The sequence below is a fragment of the Somniosus microcephalus genome, unplaced genomic scaffold, assembly GCF_052327205.1.
Source record: "Somniosus microcephalus isolate GS21.2 unplaced genomic scaffold, FLI_Smic_1.0 unresolved_chr4, whole genome shotgun sequence".
In the NCBI taxonomy this organism is placed as follows: Eukaryota; Metazoa; Chordata; class Chondrichthyes; order Squaliformes; family Somniosidae; genus Somniosus; species Somniosus microcephalus.
The window spans coordinates 38,350,476-38,377,529 of record NW_028225182.1 but is presented as its reverse complement, the minus strand read 5'-3'; the positions used below and the strand labels follow the sequence as shown (position 1 = coordinate 38,377,529).

The 27,054-nt window shown below is 45.9% G+C and overlaps 1 protein-coding gene across 1 annotated transcript in view; it reads left to right on the top strand.

Annotated features, from left to right (window-relative positions):
- Positions 1 to 27,054, top strand: part of LOC147090578 (chloride channel protein ClC-Kb-like) — a 151,758-nt gene that overhangs the window by 76,636 nt on the left and 48,068 nt on the right. The window contains exons 14-17 of the mRNA XM_085977326.1: positions 3,472 to 3,685; positions 6,073 to 6,206; positions 9,776 to 9,912; positions 11,355 to 11,388. Of these exons, the coding sequence (XP_085833452.1) occupies positions 3,472 to 3,685; positions 6,073 to 6,206; positions 9,776 to 9,912; positions 11,355 to 11,388 (519 nt within the window). The remainder of the gene's footprint in view (positions 1 to 3,471; positions 3,686 to 6,072; positions 6,207 to 9,775; positions 9,913 to 11,354; positions 11,389 to 27,054) is intronic.

Genomic DNA, 27,054 nt, shown 5'->3' with positions numbered 1-27,054 from the left:
CAAACCTCAACGTATAGCGGAGCCAAAAAATTACACTCTCCTCGTCACCACCACTCCGCCCCGCCCACCCCCCCCACTCCCCAAACCTGCCGCTCTTGACGGCACTGAGCCAAAGTAGAAAAACATTTCTGCGTTTGTGTAGCTCTTAAAACCTCTGAATTAATTTGTCCGTAACTACGCAAACCACTCCGGGTACAGGTATATTAATGGCCCAGAAATTCGGGTCTCCACGGGTGAGTACGCACGGGGTGCTCACCCGTAGGCCCGATGGAAGTGCCGGTTTCCTGCATGCACTGCGCATGCGCGGGAAACCGGCACTTCCGTTCCCCTGAAAGCAGGGGTTCAGAGGTCGAACGCGTGCGCGGGAGAGGCGGCGCGTGCGCATCGAACTTAGGTTTTTTTTGCAGGTTTTCCCGGGCGGGTAAGTCTCCAGAATTTACACATTTAAAAAGCAGTCGCAAGGCCTGCTTTTTACAAGGTAAGTGGTGAATTAATTAAAATTAAAACAATTTTTCCACAGGTTTATTATTTTTAAATACTTTAAAGAAAGGTAAGTTTATTTTTAGCCCCGTTAGAAAATAAAATTATTTTTTTCAAAAATTTAAATTATTGTTTAAAATAGTTATTTCATGTATTTAAAAAATTGATTTTAATCAAATCAAATCAAATCAAATCAACTTTTATTGTCATTGTTAGTGCACAAGTGCAGTACAACGAAATGTAGGCTTGCGGCTCCCGAGAGTGTACAATTTGGATTAGGACACTTAAACATTTCAACATACATTTGTACATATATATTAGCATAAATATGACCATAATAAAGTGCATCGGCAGATGTGCAGGCTTTAGTGTTTATTTGTGGAGTTCAGTAGGATGACAGCCCTGGGAAAGAAGCTGTTCCTAAATCTGGTCGTACGGGTGCGAATGCATCTGTAGCGTCTTCCAGATGGTAGGGGGGCAAACAGACTGTGGCTGGGGTGGGTAGGGTCTTTGATGATGGAAAAAATATTTGAAGATTTAGTGATGTTTTGGGGCCGTAGTATCTCTAAGTTTTGACAGCTCTTCCTGTCAAACTTATGAATGGAGCATTCCCTGCTCCGATTGGCTCCCCATGGCCCACGTGATCCCAGGGGACGCATCGAACTAACTGCGCCCCTGGGATACGCAAGCACTGCACGCCGGCAGCTGGAGCAGGCCCAGGATCGGAATTCCACGCGGGCCCTACAGCTCAACGGCCGGTGCACAAGGTAAGTGCAGGTCGGGGGCTTGCACCTGCGGGAAGCCCCCCGACCCGAATTTCTAGGCCATTGTGTATCAGTAAAACAGGTTTATTAAGTATTAAACATCGAGTACAATGAAGTAATACTGAACAAGAAGATAGTCGCAGTCTGTTCATCGAACGCCGGCGTTCCTTCCGAGTGACTGTGGCGCAGTCTCTTTATTCTCTTGCTGTGTTCTGTTGACTGAAGCTTCTTCTTCCTGTGGCTTCGTGCTGCTTTCAGAGTTCAATATCTGTATTTGTATACCCTTTTTCTCCCTTTTGCCTACGTGGCAGTTAGTAAGCAAGCTATCCTTATCTGAGAACAATCTTCACACTAAGTTCTCACAGATGTCTTTTTGCTTTTTAATCAGCTCATTGTTTAGCCGGTTCTGCATTTTTGAGAAGACAGGGATTGGTTACTGTCTCCAGCCCCCTATCTTCTTTTGCAATGTTGCTGAATTTCCTATTCCCCACTATCTCCTTGATAACCTAACAGACCATTTTACAGAATTACATCAAGTTGGCATAATTTCCCATCCTGCTTTGCTCTCAGCCATTCGCCATTTTATACAGGTTTTTAGGTTTTTAACATACAATTTCACATATTATAGTTATTTAATAATGGTTACAAAATCTTAACAATGTTTACTAAATCCTACAGGTACTCTCTATTCTACATTCGTATAGCGCCTTTCACATCCACAGGACATCCAAAAAGCGCTTGACAATCAATGAACTACTTTTGAAGTGTAGTCTCCTTGGGAAGTAGTCAGAAGGTCATGGGTCCGAGTCCCACTCCGGAGACTTGAGCACACAAATCTAGGCCGACACTCCCAGTGCCAGTGCTGAGGGAGCGCCGCCCTGTCGGAGGTGCCGTCTTTCGGATGAGGCGTTAAATTGAGGCCCAGATGCAAAAGATCCCACGGCGCGCTTATGACCCCTCCCCCACTCCCAAGATATTAGGGTACATGTCATAAATCGCAACTTCTACAAGAAGTAACTCAGGAAGTACTACTGAACGGCCAGCTGAGGGCGCCGCCCGAGGAGTATAAATACTAGGGTGTGGGCCCAGCTTGGGCAGAGACAGTCTGGAAACAGGAAGCTAGTGGCTACTAACTAGACCTCCATGTTTTGTTACAAGTCGATTAAAGCCTTGCTTTATGTATAACCAAGTGCGTAGTGAGTCTTTATTACATCAATACATTTTCAACTTGTCATCCAGCGGTAAAACTGGCGGTGTGGATCGATCACTCAGTATAAAAACTGGCCAATTATTTTCCCCATTGAAGTGAATGGAAATAAATATGGTGCAGTTTCTATAACGGGCGGCCTATCCGCACTACCAGCCCCAGGTGGCAAGTTGAACATCTCCCCCATTAGGTCAAAGTTTCTGAGTCAGAAGGGACAGCCAGTGGCTCAGTGGGCAGCACCCTTGCCTCTGAGTCAGAAGGTCGTGGGTTCAAGTCCCACACCAGAGGCTTGAGCACAAAAATCTAGGCTGATGCTCCCAGTGCAGGACTGAGGGAGTGCTGCACTGTTGGAGGTGCCGTCCCTCAGATGAGGTGTTAAATCAGAGACCCAGCTCTCTCTCAGATGGACGTAAAAGATTCCAGGGCACTATTTCAAAGAAGAACAGGGGAGTTCGTCCTGGCCAATATTTATTCCTTAATCAGCATCACTAAAACAGATTGCTGTTTGTGGGAGCTTGCTGTTTGTGGGAGCTTGCTGTGTGCAAATTGGCTGCCGTGTTTCCTACATTACAAAAGTACTTCATTGGCTGTAAAGCACTTTGGGACGTCGTGCAAGGTGCTGTATAAATGCAAGTTTTTTTTTTAATGAATAATGCTCGCCAGATTCCCAGTATCCTTTCAACTCTTGTTTCAGGGCCAGTCCTTGCAAATCCGACTGCCTTCTGTCTCTGAGAGCAACAGCACCCTCAAGAACCTTCTCCTTGTGTTCACAGCACTGTCGCCTCCGGATGCACAGCCTTATTGCTGCCCCCCTTCCACTGGCTGTCAGTAGCATAGCAGCATTAAAATTCCCGTCCATTTCTATTAAATGCTGTAAAGAGTGAGATAATTGCTCCCCACATTAAATAAAGAACACGTGCTGGGAGGGGAGTCTCGGATTACCGCTCCGTTCACAGGGCTGGTTTCCAGTGTTGAACTTGCCCCTCTCCTCTCTCTCTCTCTCTCTCTCTCTCTCTGTAGGGGCTGCAGCCTATTCCGGGGCCGTCACCCACACCATCTCCACCGCCGTGCTGGTGTTTGAGCTGACGGGGCAGATGTCCCACATCCTGCCGGTGCTGATCGCCGTGTTGGTGGCCAACGTGATCAGCCAACGGTCCCAGCCGTCCTTCTTCGATGGGATTATCATTGTGAAGAAGCTGCCCTACCTGCCCAAGCTGACGGCGGGGAAGAGCGGGTAAGAAAAAGGATGAACGCACTGGGTCGGTATTCGAGAGTTGATAGAAACATAGAAGATAGGAGCAGGAGTAGGCCATTCAGCCCCTCAAGCCTGCTCCACCATTCAATGAGATCATGGCTGATCATCCAAATTCAGTACCCTGTCCCTGCTTTCTCCCCATATCCCTTGATCCCTTTAGCCTTAAGAAATATATCTAAATCCTTCTTGAATATATTTAATGAATTGGCCTCCACTGCCTTCTGTGGTAGAGAATTCCACAGGTTCACCATTCTCTGGGTGAAGAAATTCCTCTTCATCTCTGTCCTAAATGGCTTACCCCTTATCCTTAGACTGTGACCCCTGGTTCTGGACTCCCCCGCCCATCGCGAACATCCTTCCTGCATCTAGTCTGTCTAATCCTTTTAGAATTTTATAAGTTTCAATGAGATCCCCTCTCATTCTTCTAAACTCTAGCGAATATAAGCCCAATCGATCCAATCTCTCCTCATACATCATTCCTGCCATCCCAGGTATCAGTCTGGTGAATCTTCGCTGCACTCCCTCCATGGCAAGAACATCCTTTCTCAGATAAGGCGACCAAAACTGCACACAATACTCAAGGTGTGGTCTCACCAAGGCCCTGTACAACTGCAGCAAGACATCCTTGCTCCTGTACTCGAATCCTCTCGCTATGAAGGCCAACATACCATTTGCCTTCTTAACCGCCTGCTGCACCTGCATGCTTACCTTCAGCGACTGGTGCACAAGGACACCCAGGTCTCATTGCACTCCCCCTTCTCCCAATCTATTGCCATTCAGATAATAATCTGTCTTCCTGTTTTTGCCACCAAAGTGGATAACCTCACATTTATCCACATTATACTGCATCTGCCATGCTTCTGGCCAATCACCCAACCTGTCCAAATCATACTGGAGTTTCTCTGCATCCTCCTCACAGCACACACACCCACCCAGCTTTGTGTCGTCTGCAAACTTGATGGTGTGTCGGCCTTGGCTCTGTGAGTAACACTCTCGCTTCCGAGTCAGTGGGTTCAAGCCCCACTCGGGGGGATTTGAGCCCATAATCCAGGCCAACACTCCCAGTTGCTGCACTGTCGGGGGTGCCGTCTTTCAGATCAGATGTTTAACCGAGGCCCCGTCTGCCCTCTCAGGTGAACGTAAAAGATTCCATGGCCACTATTGGAAGGAGAGGTGGGCAGTTCTCCCCAGTGTCTTGGCCAATAAAACAGATTATCTGGTCATTATCACATTGCTGTTTGCGGGAGCTTGTTGCGCGCCTATTGGCTGCCGCGTTTCCTACATTACAACAGTGACTGCACTTCAAAAGTACTTCATTGGCTGTAAATCGCTTTGGGATGTCCTGAGGGTGTGACTTGTATATAAAGACAAGTCTTTCTTTCTATTTTGTGTAAAACTGAAGTCAACTGGATCAAGGGAACCACTGGCTGGAGTCATACCTGGCACAAAAGAAGATGGTTGTGGTGGTTGGAGGCCAATCATCTCAATCCCAGCACATCACTTCAGCAGTTCCTCAGGGCAGTGTCCGAGGCCCAACCATCTTCAGCTGCTTCATCAATGACCTTCCCTCCATCAGAAGGTCAGAAATGGGGATGTTCGCTGATGACTGCACAGTGTCCAGCGCCATTCACAACTCCACAGATAATGAAGCAGTCTGTGCCCGCATGCAACAAGACCTGGACATCCAGGCTTGGGCTGATAAGTGGCAGGTAACATTCGCATCACACAAGTGCCAGGCAATGCCCATCTCCAACAAGAGAGAGTCTAACCAACCTCCCCATGACTTTTAGTGGTGTTACCATCGCCTAATTCCCCCACGTTCAACATCCTGGGGGGTCACCATTGACCAGAAACTTAACTGGACCAGCCACATAAATGCCATGGCTTCTAGAACTGCCTCCCCAAAAGTATCTCCACCACCTACAAGGCATGAGTTAGGGGTGTGATAGAAAATGCTCCACTTACCTGGCTGAGTGCAGCTGCAACAACACTCAAGTGTGTGTGGCTGTTTGACCGAGAGAGGCATCAAGCCCAAGCCCAAGCCCATCCTCACCGAACATCCACAGGCAAATGCACAGAAGTGTGTGAGTGCGTGCATCCGTACGTGTGTGTGTGTACACTTTCCTGTAGATGTTCAGTGAGGACAGGATCGTGCTTGACTCTGACGGATCGATAGCCAAACAACGCTGATCTGTCAAGTGGGTCACACTTGAAAAATGGCCACTTGGCCGAGGTACTGTATCCCCACGAGAGCCGGTGCCTTCGGGGGAGGAGCGGAGCTGGAATAAAAGGAATATAAGAGCAGTTAGTGGACGACTGGATTCACTGCTGATTGGATGCACTGAATGTGTGGCTTCTTGTTCCAGTGCCCATGACATCTACGCGGAAGATTTTATGGTGACAGACCTGAAGTATCTGGCAAAGGACCTGAAATACAAAGACATCCGAAACCTGCTGAAGAACACGGAGCTGAAACAGTTCCCCCTGGTTGACTCGACAGGTACCTCCGTATAATTCTGTCTGTACTCAATGTAAGACTCGGTACGCTCTGCAGCATGGCCATAGTCTGAAGGTTGTGGACACAATGGCCCAGAAATTCGGGTCGGGGGCTTCCCGCGGGTGCAAGCCCCCGACCTGCACTTACCTAGCACGCCGGCCGTTGAGCTGTGGGCCTGCGTGGGATTCCGATCCTGGGCCTCCTCCAACTGCCGGCGCGCAGTGCTTGCGTATCCCAGGGGCGCAGTTAGTTCGCAGTTTTTTTTCTTAATCACATTTTAAAATAACTATAAATTACATAAAATAACTATTTTAAACAATAATTTAAATTTTTGAAAAAATTAATTACATTTTCTAACGGGGCTAAAAATAAACTTACCTTTCTTTAAAGTATTTAAAAGTAATAAACCTGTGGAAAAAATTTTTTAATTTGACTTAATTCACCACTTACCTTGTTAAAAGCAGGCCTTGCGACCGCTTTTTAAAAGTGTAACTCCTGGAGACTTACCCTCCTGGAGAAACCTGCAAAAAAACATAAGTTCCAGGCGCACGCGCTGCCTCTCCGGCGCACGTGTTTGACCTGTGAACCCCTTCCTTTAAGGGAACGGAAGTTACGGTTTCCCGCGCATGCGCAGTGCATGCACGAAACCGGCACTTTCGTTGGGCCTACGCGTGAGTACCCTGCGCGTACTCACCCGTGGGGACCCGAATTTCTGGGCCATTGACAGTCTGCGGGAATCGAAAATTTCCAAACTGAGATCGATAGGTTTTTTTTTTCCGCAAGAGCATTAAGGGTTAAGGAACCAAGGCGGGTAGATGGAGTTACGGTACAGATCAGCCACGATCTAATTGAATGGCGGAAGAGGCTCGAGGGGCTGGATGGGCCTCCTCCTGTTCCTACGTTCCTTCCTTTCTATGAGAAAGGAATGTTGATTAATGGGCACGGTGCCAGATAATCTGGGTGCAGGAAGGGCATTTAAAGCATGAATAGAGCAAGCTGTGAGATATACAACAACAGCAACAACTTGTATTTATATAGCGCCTTTAACGTAGTAAAACAGCCCAAGGCGCTGCACAGGAGTATTTTAAGACAACAAATTTGACACCGAGCCACATAAGGATAAATTAGGGCAGGTGACCAAAAGCTTGGTCAAAGAGGTAGGTTTTAAAAAGCGTCTTAAAGGAGGAAAGAGAGGTCGCGAGGCGGAGAGGTTTAGGCAGGGAATTCCAGAGTTTAGGGCCCAGGCAACAAAAGGCACGCCACCAATGGTTGAGCGATTATAATCAAGGATGCTCAGGAGGGCAGAATTAGAGGAGCGCAGATATCTCGGGGGTGTTGTGGGGCTGAAGGAGATTACAGAGATAGGGAGGGGGGCAAGGCCATGGAGGGATTTGAAAACAAGGATGAGAATTTTGAAATCGAGGCGCTGCTTATCCGGGAGCCAATGTAGGTCAGCGAGCACAGGGGAGATGGGCGAATGGGACTTGGTGTGAGTTGGGACACGGGCAGCCGAGATTTGGATGACCTCAAGTTTACGTAGGGTGGGATGTGGGAGGCCAGCCAGGGGTGCGTTGGAATAGTCAAGTCTAGAGGTAACAAAGACATGGATGAGGATGAGCACCAGCAGCGGATGAGCTGAGGCAAGGGCGGAGACGGGCAATGTTACGGAGGTGGAAGTAGGCGGCCTTTGTTATGCTGCGGATATGTGGTCGGAAGCTCATTTCAGGAAGGTACAAGAGAGTGACGGTCACGTCTGTCAGGCGTGGTGGCTAACGTAGAAGGGACAATGAACAGAGATCGATGGTATTGCGCAGGTGTGTTTGAAGAAGGGATGTGGGAACATCACTTGATGTGGTGACGTGTTAGGTAAACATACTGACATATTCATTCGGCATAGAATGGGCACACTGATGTAACAGTTAGAGGGAGGTAATTAACCCTATAAAGATACAGCACACTGGAGCTCCTTAGGGACTTCTACCTAGTCCTGCTGAGGCTAGCGTGAGCAGTCAAGACGACACGCTTATGACACCTCAAAGAGTCCGTTGTATGTGAGTAACTTTCGGTACCAGTCTCATGGTCAGGGCTGTATCAATGATATTATGAATAAAAGATATTAATTAGACAGCTCAGTTTTTCCTAGTCCTCGAACTTGCAGTAAGGGTAAGAATTAATGACTCGCCCATAAACCCAGTATTCGTGAGCAGGACCACCTTCCGAGGACAAGTGTTCCAGCGGAAGGGGTGGGTTTTGCACAGCCTGACAATTATCCACAGCCCCGCCTCCCTCCCTCTTCCAGATTCCCAATCCTCCTGGCCAATATTTAATCCCTCAACCCACATCGCTAAAAACAGATGAACTGGCCATTATCACATTGCTGTCTGTGGGATCTTGCTGTGCACAAATTGGCTGCCGCGTTACCTACGTTACAGCAGTGACTACATTTCAAAAGTACTTCATTGGCTGTAAAGCACTTTGGGACGTCCTGAGGTTGTGAAAGGCGCTATAGAAATGCAAGTCTTTCTTTCTCATCCCAAGGTTTGGAGAAAGTGTATAAAGTAGAGGTGTTTAACACCCCCCCGCACCACCCCCCCCCCCCGCCACCACCAATCCATGAACGATCGAACCGTTAGTTCCAGATTTTTGTGTGGGCCTTTAGTTTAAGGTCTCCTAAGGAAGCTGTGCATTTCTCCCCAATGCACAGGGTCGATGCTAGCTCCCCGTAAGGCTGCTCTATGTTACCGTGGACCTGTTCACCGCTGACGCCTCACGCACTCAACCACACTCCCCGGCATAGATCGCCGGATCTAAAATAAAAACAGAAAATGCTGGAAACACTCAGCAGGTCAGGCAGCATCTGTGGAGAGAGAAACGGAGTTAATGTTTCAGGTCGATGACCCTTCGTCAGAACTGGAAAAAGCTGGCGATGGAACAGGTTTTTAAGCAAGTTTAGGGGCTGGGAAAGGGGGGGGAGGGGAGGAAAGAACAAAAAGGAAGGTCTGTGATAGGCTGGAAGGCAGGAGAGATTAAAAGACAAAAGGGATGATGGTGCAAGGCAAAAGGAGATGGTAATGGGACAAGTTAAGAAACAAAAGATGGCTCTAGATGAAGTGTAAATGGCACAGGCAGAATGATTGACAGCTGCCATGTGAGAGAGAGAAAAAATAAAAATTAAAAATAGAGGCAGAGGTTATAGTCTGAAATTGTTGAACTCAATGTTGAGTCCAGAAGGCTGTAAAGTGCCTAATCGAAAGATGAGGTGCTGTTGCTCGAGCTTACGTTGAGCTTCATTGGAATGGTGTAAGAGGCCGAGGACAGGGATGCCTCATCTAACCTTGTTCCAGCAAGGGTGAGGCAGCAGAGGGCTGCCAGTGGCCCGTGAAACCCTAGCCCCAGCAAGAGCTAACGTCTTCAGGAGAGGAGGAGAGAGCACGAGCGAGGGGAGGGAATGTAACCATAAAACATTGAACAACCCCTTAAAACAAATCGCCGGGGAGGAGGGAGGAACTGCAATTAGATGAAGATTGTCAAGGATATAAAGTAAAACTTCTGTTACTCCTTCGGTTTGCTAGAATCCATGGTCCTCCTGGGATCCATTAAGCGTAAAAATCTCGCCAAACTTCTGGCGGAGCAGCTTAGCCCGGAGAGAAGGCTGAGGTACATTCTGGAACAATCCAAGGAACCCAAGGAGGCTTTCTCAGAACATGAGGTGAGCGGTGGGGCTGCGGGGGGGCGGGGGGGGGGGGGCGAGAAACGCACTTCAGAATGAAAGGAAGAACGAGAATGACCATTGCCCCAGAAAGCCCAATCCATCCATTGACTCACCAACCGTGTTGAAAGTGTCGAACTGCTGAACCTTCCACTCAGGGTGGACTTTCAGCTGGCTCGACATGGAGAGCGCATTCTCTTCCCCGGTAGGGACTCACCCCACTTATCAAAGCCCTGAGACCTTGGGCATAGGCTGGCAAGAGGCAACACTTAAGGATTCCCCCCCCCCCGTCACAAGTATGTGCGGGTGTGTTGATGAGGTCCCCGTTGCTTGTCCACCCAGGAACGCCCGGCCAGTTAGAGCGCTGGCTTTGGAGCGTTATCTGGAGCTGAGTGGGGACAATCCCAGTCACCAGCGACAGGTCCCATCAGCGAGACAACCCTTGGCACTGTCTTGAGTATGTGATTAACAAGGTCATAGAATCATAGAATGGTACAGCACAGCAGGAGGCCGTTCGGCCCATCGAGTCTGTGTCAGGTCTTTCGAAGAGTAATCCAGTTAGTCCCACTCCCCTGCTCTTTCCCCAAATCCCTGCAATTTTTTCTCCTTCAAGTAATTATCCAATTCCCTTTTGAAGGCTACTATTGAATCTGTATCCACCAGCCTATCAGACAGCGTATTCCAAATCCTAACCACACGTTGCGTAAAAAAGTTTCCCCTCATGCCGTCTCTGGTTCTTTTGCCAATCGCCTTAAATCCATGCCCTCTGGTTGTCGACCCTTCAGCCAGTGGAAACAGTTCCTCTGTCCAGACCCCTCGCGATTTTGAACACCTCTGTCAAATCTCCTCTTAGCCTTCTCTGCTCCAAGGAGAACAGCCCCAGCTCCTCCAGTCTCTCCATCTTCCACCATTTGGCCTGAGAGACATCACTGAGATGTCTTCCCTTCTGGGAATAGTGAACCGTGCTGTGATCATCAGGCCTCCGCTTGCAGCAAGAAGGGACCTGTTGCCTATCCTAATGCTGCGCCAATAGTGACTAAAATTAAGGTGGGGAGGGGAACAAGCACAGGGTTGGTTGTGATGCCTTCCAGGATAAATTGTCTGCTGCCGTCCACTAGTCTAGGGCTAACGCACGGTGCTCATGGGAGGGTACCTCAGCAAGAGTCAAAACCGACACAAGAGGAGGGGGAGCGAGCTGGAAATAATTTGTGGTGGGGGGGGTGGGGAGTTGGTTAAAAAATAAAATTATGATGCAAAACAAATTCTGAGTCAAAGGAAGCGAAACGTCAGATTTATTTTGTCCCGACTGAGAAGCCAGTGACTTTACAGGTACAAATAAAACCGATCACAATGTACTTGCAGGCTTCAGAAGAGAAGTCCTGTCGGTTCCAGAGTTTGATGGAAAACAATTCACATTTATGTTAATGTTTTGTTTAATCCAGAATAGCTCACCTTCCAACACAAATGACTCTGAAGGTGAGTAAAGCACATCTGTGTTTGTGTGTATCCATTTGTGTTCAAATCTGTGTACGGGCATGTGCAGTTGTGTCTATATGTGTGTGTATATAGGTGTGCGTGTGTAAAGGTGTGTGTGTGTGTATATAGGTGTGCGCGCGTGTGTATATAGGTGTGCGCGCGTGTGTATATTGGTGTGTGCGTGTGTATAGGTGTGTGCGTGTATATAGGTGTGTGTGTATATAGGTGTGTGTGTGTCTATAGGTGTGTGTATATAGGTGTGCGTGTGTGTATATAGGTGTGTGTGTATATAGGTGTGTGTGTGTCTATAGGTGTGTGTGTATATAGGTGTGTGTGTATATAGGTGTGTGTGTGTCTATAGGTGTGTGTGTATATAGGTGTGTGTGTGTGTATAGGTGTGTGCGTGTGTGTGTGTATAGGTGTGTGTGTGTCTATAGGTGTGTGTATATAGGTGTGCGTGTGTGTATATAGGTGTGTGTGTATATAGGTGTGCGTGTGTGTATATAGGTGTGTGTGTGTATGGGTGTGTGCGTGTGTCTATAGATGTGTGCATGTGTGTCTATAGGTGTGTGTATATATGGGCGTGTGCGTGTGTCTATAGGTGTGTGTGTATATAGGTGTGTGCGTGTGTATATAGATGTGTGTGTGTATATATGGGTGTGTGTGTGTATATAGGTGTGCATGTGTCTATAGGTGTGCGTGTGTGTATATGGGTGTGTGTGTGTGTGTATATAGGTGTGCATGCGTGTCTATAGGTATGCGTGTGTGTCTATATAGGTGTGTGTATATATAGCTGTGTGTGTTTGTATAGGTGTGCGTGTGTGTATATATAGGTGTGTGTGTGTGTGTATAGGTGTGCATGTGTGTATATATAGGTGTGTGAGTGTATATAGGTGTGCGTGTGTGTGTACATAGGTGTTTGTGTATATAGGTATGTGTCTATATAGGTGTGTGTCTATATAGGTGTGTGTATCTATATAGGTGTGTGTGTGTATATAGGTGTGCGTGTGTCTATAGGTGTGTGTGTGTCTATATAGGTGTGTGTCTATATAGGTGTGTGTGTATATAGGTGTGTGTGTTTGTATAGGTGTGCGTGTGTGTCTATATAGGTGTGTGTGTCTATATAGGTGTGTGTGTGTGTATATAGGTGTGCGTGTGTCTATAGGTGTGTGTGTGTCTATATAGGTGTGTGTGTATATAGGTGTGTGCGTTTGTATAGGTGTGCGTGTGTGTCTATATAGGTGTGTGTGTCTATATAGGTGTGTGTGTGTATATAGGTGTGCGTGTGTCTATAGGTGTGTGTGTATCTATATAGGTGTGTGTGTATATAGGTGTGTGTGTCTATATAGGTGTGTGTGTGTATATAGGTGTGTGTGTCTATATGGGTGTGTGTGTGTATATAGGTGTGCATGTGTCTATAGGTGTGCGTGTGTGTATACGGGTGTGTGTGTGTGTGTATGTGTGTGTGTATATAGGTGTGCATGCGTGTCTATAGGTGTGCGTGTGTGTCTATATAGGTGTGTGTGTATATAGGTGTGTGTGTTTGTATAGGTGTGCGTGTGTGTATATATAGGTGTGCGTGTGTGTATAGGTGTGCGTGTGTGTGTATAGGTGTGCGTGTGTATATATATAGGTGTGCGTGTGTGTATATAGGTGTGTGTGTGTCTATAGGTGTGTGTGTGAATATAGGTGTGCGTGCATATAGGTGTGTGTGTGTATAGGTGCGTGTGTGTCTATAGGTGTGTGCGTGTGTGTGTGTGTATAGGTGTGTGTGTGTCTATAGGTGTGTGTGAATATAGGTGTGCGTGCATGTAGGTGTGTGTGTGTATAGGTGCGTGTGTGTATATAGGGGTGTGTGTGTGTATAGGTGTGTGTGTGTCTATAGATGTGTGTGTGAATATAGGTGTGCGTGCATATAGGTGTGTGTGTGTATAGTTGCGTGTGTCTCTATAGGTGTGCGTGTGTGTCTATATAGGTGTGTGTGTATAGGTCTGCGTGTGTGTATAGAAACATAGAAACATAGAAGATAGGAGCAGGAGTAGGCCATTCGGCCCCTCGAGCCTGCTCCGCCATTCAATGAGATCATGGCTGATCATTCAAATTCAGTACCCTGTCCCTGCCTTCTCCCCATATCCCTTGATCCCTTTAGCCTTAAGAAATATATCTAACTCCTTCTTGAATATATTTAATGAATTGGCCTCAACTGCCTTCTGTGGTAGAGAATTCCACAGGTTCACCACTCTCTGGGTGAAGAAATTCCTCCTCATCTCTGTCCTAAATGGCTTACCCCTTATCTTTAGACTGTGACCCCTGGTTCTGGCCTCCCCCGCCATCGGGAACATCCTTACTGCATCTAGACTGTCTAGTCCTGTTAGAATTTTATAAGTTTCAATGAGATCCCCTCTCATTCTTCTAAACTCCAGCGAGTATAAGCCCAATCGACCCAATCTCTCCTCATACATCATTCCTGCCATCCCAGGTATCAGTCTGGTGAATCTTCGCTGCACTCCCTCCATGGCAAGAACATCCTTCCTCAGATAAGGCGACCAAAACTGCACACAATACTCAAGGTGTGGTCTCACCAAGGCCCTGTACAACTGCAGCAAGACATCCTTGTTCCTGTACTCGAACCCTCTCGCTACGAAGGCCAACATACCATTTGCCTTCTTAACTGCCTGCTGTACCTGCATGCTTACCTTCAGCGACTGGTGCACAAGGACACCCAGGTCTCGTTGCACTTCCCCTTCTCCCAATCTATTGCCGTTCAGATAATAATCTGCCTTCCTGGTTTTGCCACCAAAGTGGATAACCTTGCATTTATCCACATTATACTGCATCTGCCATGCATCTGCCCAATCACCCAACCTGTCCAAATCATACTGGAGTTTCTCTGCATCCTCCTCACAGCACACACGCCCACCCAGCTTTGTGTCGTCTGCAAACTTGGAGATATTACATCTAGTTCCCTCGTCTAGATCATTAATATATATTGTGAATAGCTGGGGTCCTAGCACTGATCCCTGCGGTACCCCACTAGTCACTGCCTGCCACTAGGAAAAAGACCCGTTTATTCCAACTCTTTGCTTCCTGTCTGCCAACTAGTTCTCTATCCAAGTCAGTACCTTGCCCCCAATCCCTTGTGCTTTAACTTTACACGCTAATCTCTTATGCGGGACCTTATCAAAAGCCTTCTGAAAGTCCAAATACACCACATCCACTGGTTCTCCCTTATCTATTCTACCAGTTACATCCTCAAAAAATTCCAGTAGATTAGTCAAGCACGATTTACCTTTTGTAAATCCATGTTGACTTTGTCCGATCCTGTCACTGCTTTCCAAGTGCTCTGCTATTACATCTTTTATAATGGACTCTAGCATTTTCCCCACTACCGATGTCAGGCTTACCGGTCTATAATTCCCCGTTTTCTCTCCACCACCTTTTTTGAATAGTGGGGTAACATTAGCTACCCTCCAATCCATGGGAACTGTTCCAGACTCTATAGAATTTTGGAAAATGACCAGCAATGCATCTACTATGTCTAGGGCCACTTCCTTAAGTACCCTAGGATGTAGATTATCAGGCTCTGGGGATTTATCGGCCTTCAATCCCGTCAATTTCCCTAACACCATTTCCCTACAAGTACTGATTTCATTCAGTTCCTCCCTCTCATTAGACCCTATGTTCCCCGACATTTCTGGGAGGTTATTTGTGTCTTCCTTTGTGAAGACAGAACCAGAGTATGTATTTAATTGGTCTGCCATTTCTTTGTTCCCCATTATAAATTCCCCTGATTCTGACTGCAAGGGACCTACGCTTGACTTCACCAATCTTTTTCTCTTCACATATCTATAGAAGCTTTTACAGTCAGATTTTATGTTGCCTGCAAGATTACTCTCATATTCTATTTTCACCCTCTTAATTAATCCCTTTGTCCTCCTTTGCTGAATCCTAAACTGCTCCCAATCCTCAGGTTTGCTGCTTTTTCTGGCCAATTTATATGTCCTCTCCTTGGATCTTATGCTATCCCTAATTTCCCTTGTTAGCCACGGTTGAGTCACCTTTTTTGTTTTATTTTTATGCCAAGCAGGGATGAACAAATTCTGTAGTTCATCCATGCGATCTTTAAATGTTTGCCATTGCCTATCCACCGTCAACCCTTTAAGTAACATTCCCCAACCCATCCTACCCAACTCGCACCTCATACCATCGTAGTTTCCTTTATTTAAATTCAGGACCCTAGTCTCTGAGTCAAATACTTCACTCTCCATCTTAATGAAGAATTCTATCATATTATGATCGCTCTGACCCAAGGGGCCTCGCACAACAAGATTGCTAATTAATCCTTTCTCATTACATAATACCCAGTCTAAGATGGCCTGATCTCTAGTTGGTTCCTCGACATATTGGAAACCATCCCGTATACACTCCAGGAATTCCTCCTCCACAGTATTGTTACTAATTTGGTTAGCCCAATCTATATGTAGATTAAAGTCACCCATGATAACTGCTGTGCCCTTATTGCACGCGTCTCTAATTTCCCAATTAATGCCATCCCCAACCTTAGCATTACAGTTTGGGGGTCTGTTTACAACTCCCACTAACCCTTTTCTGCCCCTTGGTATTTCTCAGCTCTACCCATACAGATTCCACATCATCAGAGCTAATATCCTTCCTTACTATTGTGTTAATCTCCTCTTTAACCAGCAGTGCTACCCCACCTCCTTTTCCTTTTTGCCTGTCTTTCCTGAATATTGAATACCCCTGGATGTTGAGTTCCCAGCCTTGGTCACCCTGGAGCCATGTTTCCGTTATCCCAATCATATCATATCCGTTTACATCTATTTGCGCAGCTAATTCATCCACCTTATTACGAATGCTACTCGCATTAAGACACAAAGCCTTCTAGCTTGTTTTTTTAAACACTTTTAGACCTTTTAGAATTATTTTTTCTGTGGCCATGTTTGATTTAAATCCTTGATTTCTCTGACTGCCACTTTTGCTTTTCTCCTTCCTGTCTTTTGCTTCTATCCTTGTTTCCCTTTCCTCTGTCTCCCTGCACAGGTTCCCAACCCCCTGCCATTTTAGTTTAAACCCTCCCCAACAGCACTAGCAAACACTCCCCCAAGGACATTGGTCCCGGTCCTGCCCAGGTGCAAACTGTCCAGTTTGTACTGGTCCCACCTCCCCCAGAACCGGTTCCAATGTCCCAGGAATTTGAATCCCTCCCCCTTGCACCATTCCTCTAGCCACATATTCATCTGAAATATCCTTCTATTTCTACTCTGACTAGCACGTAGCACAGGTAGCAATCCTGAGATTACTACCTTTGAGGTCCTATTTTTTAATTTACCTCCTAACTCCCTATATTCAGCTTTTAGGACCGCATCCCAGTTTTTACCTATATCGTTGGTACCTATATGCACCATGACAACTGGCTGTTCACCCTCCCCCCCCCCAGAATGCCCTGCAGCCGCTCTGAGACATCCTTGACCCTGGCACCAGGGCGGCAACATACCATCCTGGAGTCTCGTTTGTGGCTGCAGAAACGCCTATCTATTCCCCTTACAATAGAATCCCCTATTACTATAGCTCTCCCACTCTTTTTCCTCCTGTCCTGTGCAGCAGAACCACCCACGGTGCCAGGAAGTTGGCTGCTGCTGCCTTCCCCTGATAAGCCATCTCCCTCAACAATATCCAAAGCGGTATATCTGTTTGAGAGGGGGATGGCCACAGGCGACCCCTGCACTTTCTGCCTGCGCCTACTACTCTGCCTGGCGGTCACCCATTCCCTTCCTGCCTGTGCAGCCTTTACCTGCGGTGTGACCAACTCCCTAAACGTGCTATCCACGATGTCCTCAGCATTGCGAATGCTCCAGTATGTATCCATTCACAGCTCCAGTGCCGTAATGCAGTCTGCCAGTAGCTGCAGCTGTATACACTTCCCGCACACATGGTCGTCAGGGACACAGGAAGGGTCCCTGATTTCCCACATAGTGCAGGAGGAGCATGCCACAGGGCCGAGCTGTCCTGCCATGACTTACCCTTTAATTAATTCAAATTAAATTAAATCAAATCAATACCAGTAATTACACTACAATTAAATGATATACTCAAGGGCCCTTGTTTACTACCACTCCCCGCTACACAACAGAGACCTTAGCAACTATAACCCACAAAATTAAGACCTTTTAAATTTTATAAACTATTAACGTTAACTGTCAAACTATAGAGTAGTATAAATACTCACCTGGCCGTACTCACCCAATCAGCTGCTTCCCCTGCGCCGGTGTCACTTTCTGTACTGTGACGTCACTCTCGAATTCTGCCGCCGCTCCCGCTGCTCCCTCGCAGGTCCGACGCTCCCGCTGCTGCCGCTGTTCGCAGTGTGTGCATGTGTGTATATAGGTGTGTGCATGTGTCTATAGGTATGTGTGTGTATATAGGTGTGTGCATGTGTCCATAGGTATGTGTGTGTATATAGGTGTGTGTGTGTCTATATAGGTGTGCGTGTGTGTGTATTTAGGTATGTGTGTGTATATAGGTGTGTGCGTGTGTCTATAGATGAGTGTATGTATATAGGTGTGTGTCTAACGGTGTGCGTCTCTGTATATAGCTGTGCATGTACTGTATATAGGTGTGCGTATGTGTCTATAGGTGTGCGTGTGTGTATATAGGTGTACATATGTGTATATAGGTGTGTGTGTGTCTAAAGGTGTGCATGTGTGTATATAGGTGTGCGTGTATATAGATGTGCGTGTGTGTCTATAGGTGTGCATGTGTGTATATAGGTGTGCGTGTATATAGGTGTGTGTGTGTGTGTGTGTATATAGGTGTGCATGTGTGTATATAGGTTTGTGCGTGTGTGTATATAGGTGGGTGCGTGTGTCTATAGGTGAGCATGTGTGTCTATATAGGTGTGCGTGTGTGTATATAGGTGTGAATGTGTGTATATAGGTGTGTGTGTGTGTATTTAGGTGTGTGCGTGTGTCTATAGGTGTGCGTGTGTCTATATAGGTGTGTGCGTATGTCTATAGGTGTGCGTGTGTGTATATAGGCGTGCATGTATGTCTATAGGTGTGCGTGTGTGTATATAGGCGTGCATGTATGTCTATAGGTGTGTGCGTGTGTCTATAGGTGTGCGTGTGTGTCTATATAGGTGTGTGTGTGTATAGGTGTGCATGTATGTCCTTAGGTGTGTGCATGTGTCTATAGGTGTGTGTGCGTGTGTATAGGTGTGCATGTGTGCGTATAGGTGTGCATGTGTGTATATAGGTGTGTGTGTGCGTATAGGTGCGCATGTGTGTCCTTAGGTGTGTGCATGTGTCTATAGGTGTGTGTGCGTGTGTATAGGTGTGCATGTGTGTATATAGGTGTGCATGTGTGTCTATAGGTGTGTGCGTGTGTCTATAGGTGTGCGTGTGTGTGTAGGTGTGTGTGTGTGTGTATATAGGTGTGCGTGTGTGCCTATAGCTGTGCGTGTGTGTAAATACGTGTGCATGTGTGTATATAGGTGTGCGTGTGTGTGTATAAATGTGCATGTGTGTATATAGATGTGCATGTGTGTCTATAGGTGGGTGCGTGTGTCTATAGGTGAGCGTGTGTGTCTATATAGGTGTGAGTGTGTGTATATAGGTGTGCATGTGTGTACATAGGTGTGCACGTGTGTCTATAGGTGTGTGTGTCTATAAGTGTGTGTATATATGTGTGCATGTGTGTATATAGGTGTGCACGTGTGTCTATAGGTGTGCGTGTGCCTATAGGTGTGTGTCTATAGGTGTGTGAGTGTATATAGGTGTGCATATGTGTCTGTAGGTGTGTGCATCTGTCTATAGGTGCACATGTGTGTCTCTATAGGTGTGCGTGTGTGTATATAGGTGTGCGTGTGTGTATATAGGTGTGCATGTGTGTATATAAGTGTATGTGTGTATATAGGTGTGCATGTGTGTCTATAGGTATGTGTGTGTATCTAGGTGTGTGCGTGTGTCTATAGGCGTGTGTGTGTGTCTATAGGTGTGCCTGTGTGTATATAGATGTGCGTGTGTGTATATAGGTGTGCGTGTGTGTATATAGGTGTGCGTGTGTCTATAGGTGTGCGTATGTCTATATAGGTGTGTGTGTGTGTATATAGGTGTGCATGTATGTCTATAGGTGTGTGCGTGTGTCTATAGGTGTGCGCGTGTGTCTATAGGTGTGCGTGTGTGTATATAGGTGTGCATGTATGTCTACAGGTGTGTGCGTGTGTCTATAGGTGTGTGTGTGTGTATATAGGTGTGCGTGTGTGTATATAGGTGTGCATGTGTGTCTATAGGTGTGTGCATGTGTCTATAGGTGTGCGTGTGTGTGTATAGATGTGCGTGTGTGTATATAGGTGTGCGTGTGTGTATATAGGTGTGCGTGTATATAGATGTGCGCGTGTGTCTATAGGTGTGCATGTGTGTATATAGGTGTGCGTGTATATAGGCTTGTGCGTGTGTATATAGGTGGGTGCATGTGTCTATAGGTGAGCATGCGTGTCTATATAGGTGTGCGTGTGTGTATATAGGTGTGAATGTGTGTATATAGGTGTGTGCGTGTATTTAGGTGTGTGTGTGTGTATATAGGTGTGCGTGTGTCTATATAGGTGTGCGTGTGTCTATAGGTGTGCGTGTGTCTATATAGGTGTGTGCGTATGTCTATAGGTGTGCGTGTGTGTATATAGGCGTGCATGTATGTCTATAGGTGTGCGTGTGTGTCTATATAGGTGTGTGTGTATATAGGCGTGCATGTGTGTATATAGGTGTGTGTGTGTGTATAGGTGTGCATGTATGTCCTTAGGTGTGTGCATGTGTCTATAGGTGTGTATAGGTGTGCATGTGTGTATATAGGTGTGTGTGTGTGTGTATAGGTGCGCATGTGTGTCCTTAGGTGTGTGCATGTGTCTATAGGCGTGTGTGTGTGTCTATAGGTGTGCCTGTGTGTATATAGATGTGCGTGTGTGTATATAGGTGTGTGTGTGTGTATATAGGTGTGCGTGTGTCTATAGGTGTGCGTATGTCTATATAGGTGTGTGTGTGTGTATATAGGTGTGCATGTATGTCTATAGGTGTGTGCGTGTGTCTATAGGTGTGCGTGTGTGTCTATAGGTGTGCGTGTGTGTATATAGGTGTGCATGTATGTCTACAGGTGTGTGCGTGTGTCTATAGGTGTGTGTGTGTATATAGGTGTGCATGTATGTCTATAGGTGTGTGCGTGTGTCTATAGGTGTGCGTGTGTGTCTATAGGTGTGCGTGTGTGTATATAGGTGTGCATGTATGTCTACAGGTGTGTGCGTGTGTCTATAGGTGCGTGTGTGTATATAGGTGTACGTGTGTTCGTATATAGGTGTGCGTGTGTATAGGTGCGTGTGTGTCTCTATAGTTGTGTGCGTGTGTCTATATAGGTGTGCGTGTGTGTATATAGGTGTGTGTGCGTGTGTCTATAGGTGTGCATGTGTGTATATAGGTGTGCGTGTGTGTATGTAGGTGTGCGTGTGTGTATACAGGTGTGCGTGTGTGTATATAGGTGTACTTCTGTATATAGGTGTGTGTGTGTCTATATAGGTGTGTGTGTGTCTATATAGGTGTGCGTGTGTATATAGGTGTGCATGTGTGTGTATAGGTGTACATGTGTGTATATAGGTGTGTGTGTGTGTGTGTCTATTGGTGTGTGTGTATATAGGTGTGCGTGTGTGTCTAGGTGAGCGTGTGTCTATATAGGTGTGCGTGTGTGTCTATAGGTGTGCGTCTGTCTATATAGGTGTGCGTGTGTATATATGTGTGCATGTGTATATATAGGTGTGCATGTGTATATATAGTTATACATGTGTGCATATAGGTGTGCGGCGTCTATATAGGTGTGCGTGTGTCTATATAGGTGTGTGTGTGTCTATATATGTGCGTGTGTGTATATAGGTGTGTCCGCGTGTGTATATAGGTGTGTGTGTGTATATAGGTCTGCATGTGTGTATATAGGTGTATATGTGTGTAAATAGGTGTGTGCCTACGTGTCTATAGGTGTGCGTGTGTATGTAGGTGTGTGTGTATATAGGTGTGCATGTGTCTATAGGTGCGCGTGTGACTATATAGGTGTGTGTGTGTGTCTATAGGTGTGTCCGTGTGTGTCTATAGGTGTGTGCGCGTGTGTATATAGGTGTGTGTGTGTTTATAGGGGTGCATGTGTGTGTATAGGTGTGCGTGTGTGTATATAGGTGTGTGCGTGTGTGTCTATAGGTGTGCATGTATAAAGGTATGTGTGTGTATATATAGGTGTGTGTATATAGGGGTGTGTGTGTGTATATAGGTGTGTGTCTGTATAGGTGTGCATGTGTGTCTATAGGTGTGCGTGTGTCTATATAGGTGTGCGTGTGTGTCTGTAGGTGTGAATGTGTCTATATAGGTGTGCATGTGTGTATATAGGCATGTGTGTGTGTATATAGCTGTGCATGTGTGCATATAGGTGTGTGTGTCTCTATATAGGTGTCCGTGTGTATATAGGTGTGCGTGTGTGTCTATATAGGTGTGCGTGTGTATATATAGGCGCGCATGTGTGTATAGGTGTGCGTGTGTGTCTATAGGTGTGCATGTGTCTATATAGGTGTGCGTGTGTGTCTGTATAGGTGTGCGTGTGTGTCTATAGGTGTGCATGTGTGTATGTAGGTGTGTGTGTGTCTATCAGTGTGTGTGTATATAGGTGTGCAAGTGTGTATATAGGTGTGTGTGTGTATAAAGGTGTGCGTGTGTCTATATAGGTGTGCGAGTGTGTCTATAGGTGTGTGCGTCTGTCTATATAGGTGTGCGTGTGTCTATAGGTGTGCATGTGTCTATATAGGTGTGCGTGTGTCTCTATAGGTGTGTGTGTCTATAGGTGTGCGTGTGTGTCTATACAGGTGTGCATGTGTGTATATAGGTGTGCATGTGTGTATATAGGTGTGTGTGCATATAGGTGCGCGTGTGACTATATAGGTGTGTGTGTGTCTATAGGTGTGCATGTGTGTATATAGGTGTGTGCATGTGTGTCTATAGGTGTGCGTCTATGTAGGTGTGTGTGTGGGTATATAGGCGTGTGTGTGTATATAGGTGTGTGTGTGTATAGGTGTGTGTGTCTATAGGCGTGTGTGTGTGTCTGTAGGTGTCTGTGTGTCTATATAGGTGCGTGTGTGTATATGGGTGTGTGTGTGTATATAGGTGTGTGTGCATATAGGTATGTGCGTGTGTGTATATAGGCGTGTGTGTGTCTATCGGTGTGTGTGTATATAGGTGTGTGTGTATATATAAGTGTTTGTGTATATAGGTGTGTGTGTGTATAAAGGTGTGCGTGTGTCTATATAGGTGTGCGTGTGTGTCTATAGGTGTGTGCGTCTGTCTATATAGGTGTATGTGTGTCTATAGGTGTGCATGTGACTATATAGGTGTGTGTGTGTCTCTATAGGTGTGTGTGTCTATAGGTGTGCGTGTGTGTCTATATAGGTGTGTGTGTGTATATAGGTGTGTATGTGTGTATATAGGTGTGTGCGTGTGTGCCTATAGGTGTGCGTGTGTATGTAGGTGTGTGTATATAGGTGTTGTGTGTATATAGGTGTGTGTGGATATAGGCGTGTGTGTGTATATAGGTGTGTGTGTGTCTGTAGGTGTGTGTGTGTGTCTATAGGCGTGTGTGTGTGTCTGTAGGTGTCTGTGTGTCTATATAGGTGCGTGTGTGTATATGGGTGTATGTGTGTATATAGGTGTGTGTGCATATAGGTGTGTGTGTATATAGTGCGCGTGTGTCTATATAGGTGTGCATGTGTGTATATAGGTGTGTGCGTGTGTGTATATAGGTGTGTGTGTGTATATATAAGTGTGTTTGTGTATATAGGTGTGCAAGTGTGTATATAGGTGTGTGTGTGTATAAAGGTGTGCGTGTGTCTATATAGGTGTGCGTGTGTCTATAGGTGTGCGTGTGTGTCTATATAGGTGTGTGTGTGTATATAGGTGTGTATGTGTGTTTATAGGTGTACATGTGTGTATATAGGTGTGTGTGTATATAGGCGTGTGTGTGTATATAGGTGTGTGTGTATATAGGTGTGTGTGTGTATAGGTGTGTGTGTCTGTAGGTGTGTGTGTCTGTAGGCATGTGTGTGTGTCTATATAGGTGCGTGTGTGTATCTGGGTCTGCGTGTGTGTATATAAGTGTGTGTGTGTCTATAGGTGTGCGTGAGATTCTATATAGGTGTGTGTGTGTATATAGGTGTACTTGTGTGTATATAGGTGTGTGTGTGTGATTCAAGGTGTGCGTGTGTGTTTGTGTGTATATAGGCATGCATGTGTGTATATAGGTGTGTGCGTGTGTGTATATAGGTGTGCGTGTGTGTATATATGTGAGTGTGTGTGTGTGTGTGTATAGGTGTGTGCGTGTGTATATATGTGTGTGTGTATATAAATGTGTGCGTGTGTGTATATAAGTGTGTGCGTGTGTGTATATAGGTGTGTGTGTGTGTGTATAGGTGTACATGTGTGTATATAGGTGTGTGTGTGTGTGTCTATTGGTGTGCGTGTGTCTATATAGGTGTGCGTGTGTCTATGTGTGCGTGTGTGTATATAGCTGTGTGCGTGTGTGTATATAGGTGTGTGTGGGTCTATACAGGTGTACGTGTGTAGATAAATGTGCATGTGTGTTTATAGCTGTGTGTGTCTCTTTATAGGTGTCCATGTGTATATAGGTGTGCGTGTGTGTGCATAGGTGTGCATGTGTGTATATAGGGGTGTGCGTGTGTGTCTATATAGGTGTGCGTGTGTATATAGGTGTGCATGTGTGTGCATAGGTGTACATGTGTGTATATAGGTGTGTGTGTCTATTGGTGTGCGTGTGTTTATATAGGTGTGCGTGTGTATGTATGTGTGTGTGTGTATATAGGTGTGCAGTGTCTATATAGGTGTGTGTGTCTATATGTGTGCGTGTGTATATAGGTGTGTGCGTGTGTGTATATAGGTGTGTGTGTGTCTATACAGGTGTACGTGTATACATAGGTGTGCATGTGTGTAAATAGGTGTGTGCCTGTGTGTCTATAGGTGTGCGTGTGTATGTAGGTGTGTGTGTGTATATAGGTGAGCGTGTGCCTCTAGGTGCGCGTGTGACTATATAGGTGTGTGTGTGTCTATATGTGTGTCCGTGTGTGTCTATAGGTGTGTGCGCGTGTGTATATAGGTGTGTGTGTGTTTATAGGGGTGCATGTGTGTGTATAGGTGTGCGTGTGTGTCTATAGGTGTACGTGTGTCTAGGGGTGCATGTGTGTGTATAGGAGTGCGTGTGTGTATATAGGTGTGTGCATGTGTATATATAGGTGTGCGTGTATATAGTTATGTGTGTGTATATATAGGTGTGTGTGTCTCTATATAGGTGTCCATGTGTATATAGGTGTGCGTGTGTCTATATAGGTGTGTGTGTGTATATAGGTGTGCATGTGTGTATATAGGTGTGTGTGTGTGTGTATAGGTGTGCGTGTGTGTCTATAGGTATGCATGTGTGTCTATAGGTGTGCGTGTGTGTCTATAGGTGTGCATGTGTCTATATAGGTGTGCATGTGTGTATATAGGCATGTGTGTGTGTGTATATAGCTGTGCATGTGTGTATATAGGTGCGTGTGTCTCTATGTAGGTGTCCATGTGTATATAGGTGTGCGTGTGTCTCCATACAGGTGTGCATGTGTGTATATAGGTGTGTGTCTGTGTATAGGTGTGCGTGTGTGTCTATAGGTGTGCGTGTGTCTATATAGGTGTGCATGTGTGTGTATATAGTTGTGCGCGTGTGTCTATATAGGTGTACATGTGTGTATATAGGTGTGTTCGTTTGTGTATATAGGTGTGTGTGTCTATCGGTGTGTGTGTGTCTATAGGTGTGCGTGTGTGTGTGTATATAGGTGTGTGTGTGTGTGTGTGTATATAGGTGTGTGTGTGTGTATATAGGTGTGTGTGTATATAGGCATGTGTGTGTGTCTAGGTGTGCGTGTGTGTCTATAGGTGTGCGTGTGTGTATATAGGTGTGTGTATATAGGTGTGCGTGTGTTTGTAGGTGTGCGTGTGTGTATATAGGTGTGTGTCTGTATAGGTGTGCGCGTGTGTGCGTCTGCAGGTGTGTGTGTGTATAGGTGCGTGTGTGTATATAGGTGTGTGTATATAGGTGTGCGTGTGTTTGTAGGTGTGCGTGTGTGTATATAGGTGTGCGTGTGTGTCTATATAGGTGTGTGTGTCTATATAGGTGTGTGTGTGTGTGTCTATATAGGTGTGTGTGTGCATCTATATAGGTGTGCATGTGTGTATATAGGTGTGTGCGTGTGTGTATAAGTGTGTGTGTATATAGGTGTGTGCATGTGTGTATATAAGTGTGCATGTGTGTATATAGATGTGTGCGTGTGTATAAGTGTGTGTGTGTGTATATAGGTGTGCGTGTGTGCATATAGGTGTGTGCATGTGTGTATATAAGTGTGCATGTGTGTATATAGGTGTGTGTGTATAGGTGTGCGTGTGTGTATATAGGTGTGTGTGTGTTTATAGGTGTGCGTGTGTCTATATAGGTGTGCTTGTGTGTGTATAAGTGTGTGTGTGTGTATATAGGTGTGTGTGTGTATATAGGTGTACGTGTCTATATAGGTGTGCGTGTGTGTCTGCATAGGTGTGCGTGTGTGTCTATATAGGTGTGCGTGTGTATATATAGGTGTGCATGTGTATATAGGTGTGTGTCTGTGTATAGGTGTGCATGTGTGTCTATAGGTGTGCTTGTGTGTGTCTATATAGGTGTGCATGTGTGTGTATAAGTGTGTGTTTATATAGGTGTGTGTGTGTCTATAGGTGTGCATGTGTCTATATAGTTGTGCGTGTGTGTCTGTATAGGTGTGCGTGTGTGTCTATAGGTGTGCATGTGTGTATATAGGTGTGTGCGTGTGTGTATATAGGTGTGTGTGTGTCTATTGGTGTGTGTGTGTCTATAGGTGTGCGTGTGTGTATATAGGTGTGTGTGTGTGTGTATATAGGTGTACGTGTGTCCATATAAGTGTGCATGTGTGTATATAGGTGTGCGTGTCTATATAGGTGTGCGTGTGTATATAGGCGTGCGTGTGTGTCTATATAGGTGTGCGTGTGTGTATATAGGTGTGCGCGTGTGTCTATATAGATGTGCGTGTGTGTCTGTATAGGTGTGCGTGTGTGTCTATAGGTGTGCATGTGTGTATATAGGTGTGTGCGTGTGTATAGGTGTGCATGTGTGTATATAGGTGTGCGTGTGTCTATAGGTGTGCGTGTGTGTATATAGGTGTGTGCGTGTGTGTATAGGTGTGCATGTGTGTATAGGTCTGTGTGTGTATATAGGCATGTGTGTGTGTCTATAGGTGTGCATGTGTGTCTATAGGTGTGCGTGTATATAGGTGCACGTGTGTGTCTATATAGGTGTGCGTGTGTATCTGTATAGGTGTGCGTGTGTGTCTATAGGTGTGCGTGTGTGTCTATAGGTGTGTGTGTATATAGGTGTGCGTGTGTGTCTATATAGGTGTGCGTGTGTATCTGTATAGGTGTGCATGTGTGTCTATAGGTGTGCGTGTGTGTATATAGGTGTGCGTGTGTATCTGTGTAGGTGTGCGTGTGTGTCTATAGGTGTGTGTATATAGGTGTGCGTGTGTGT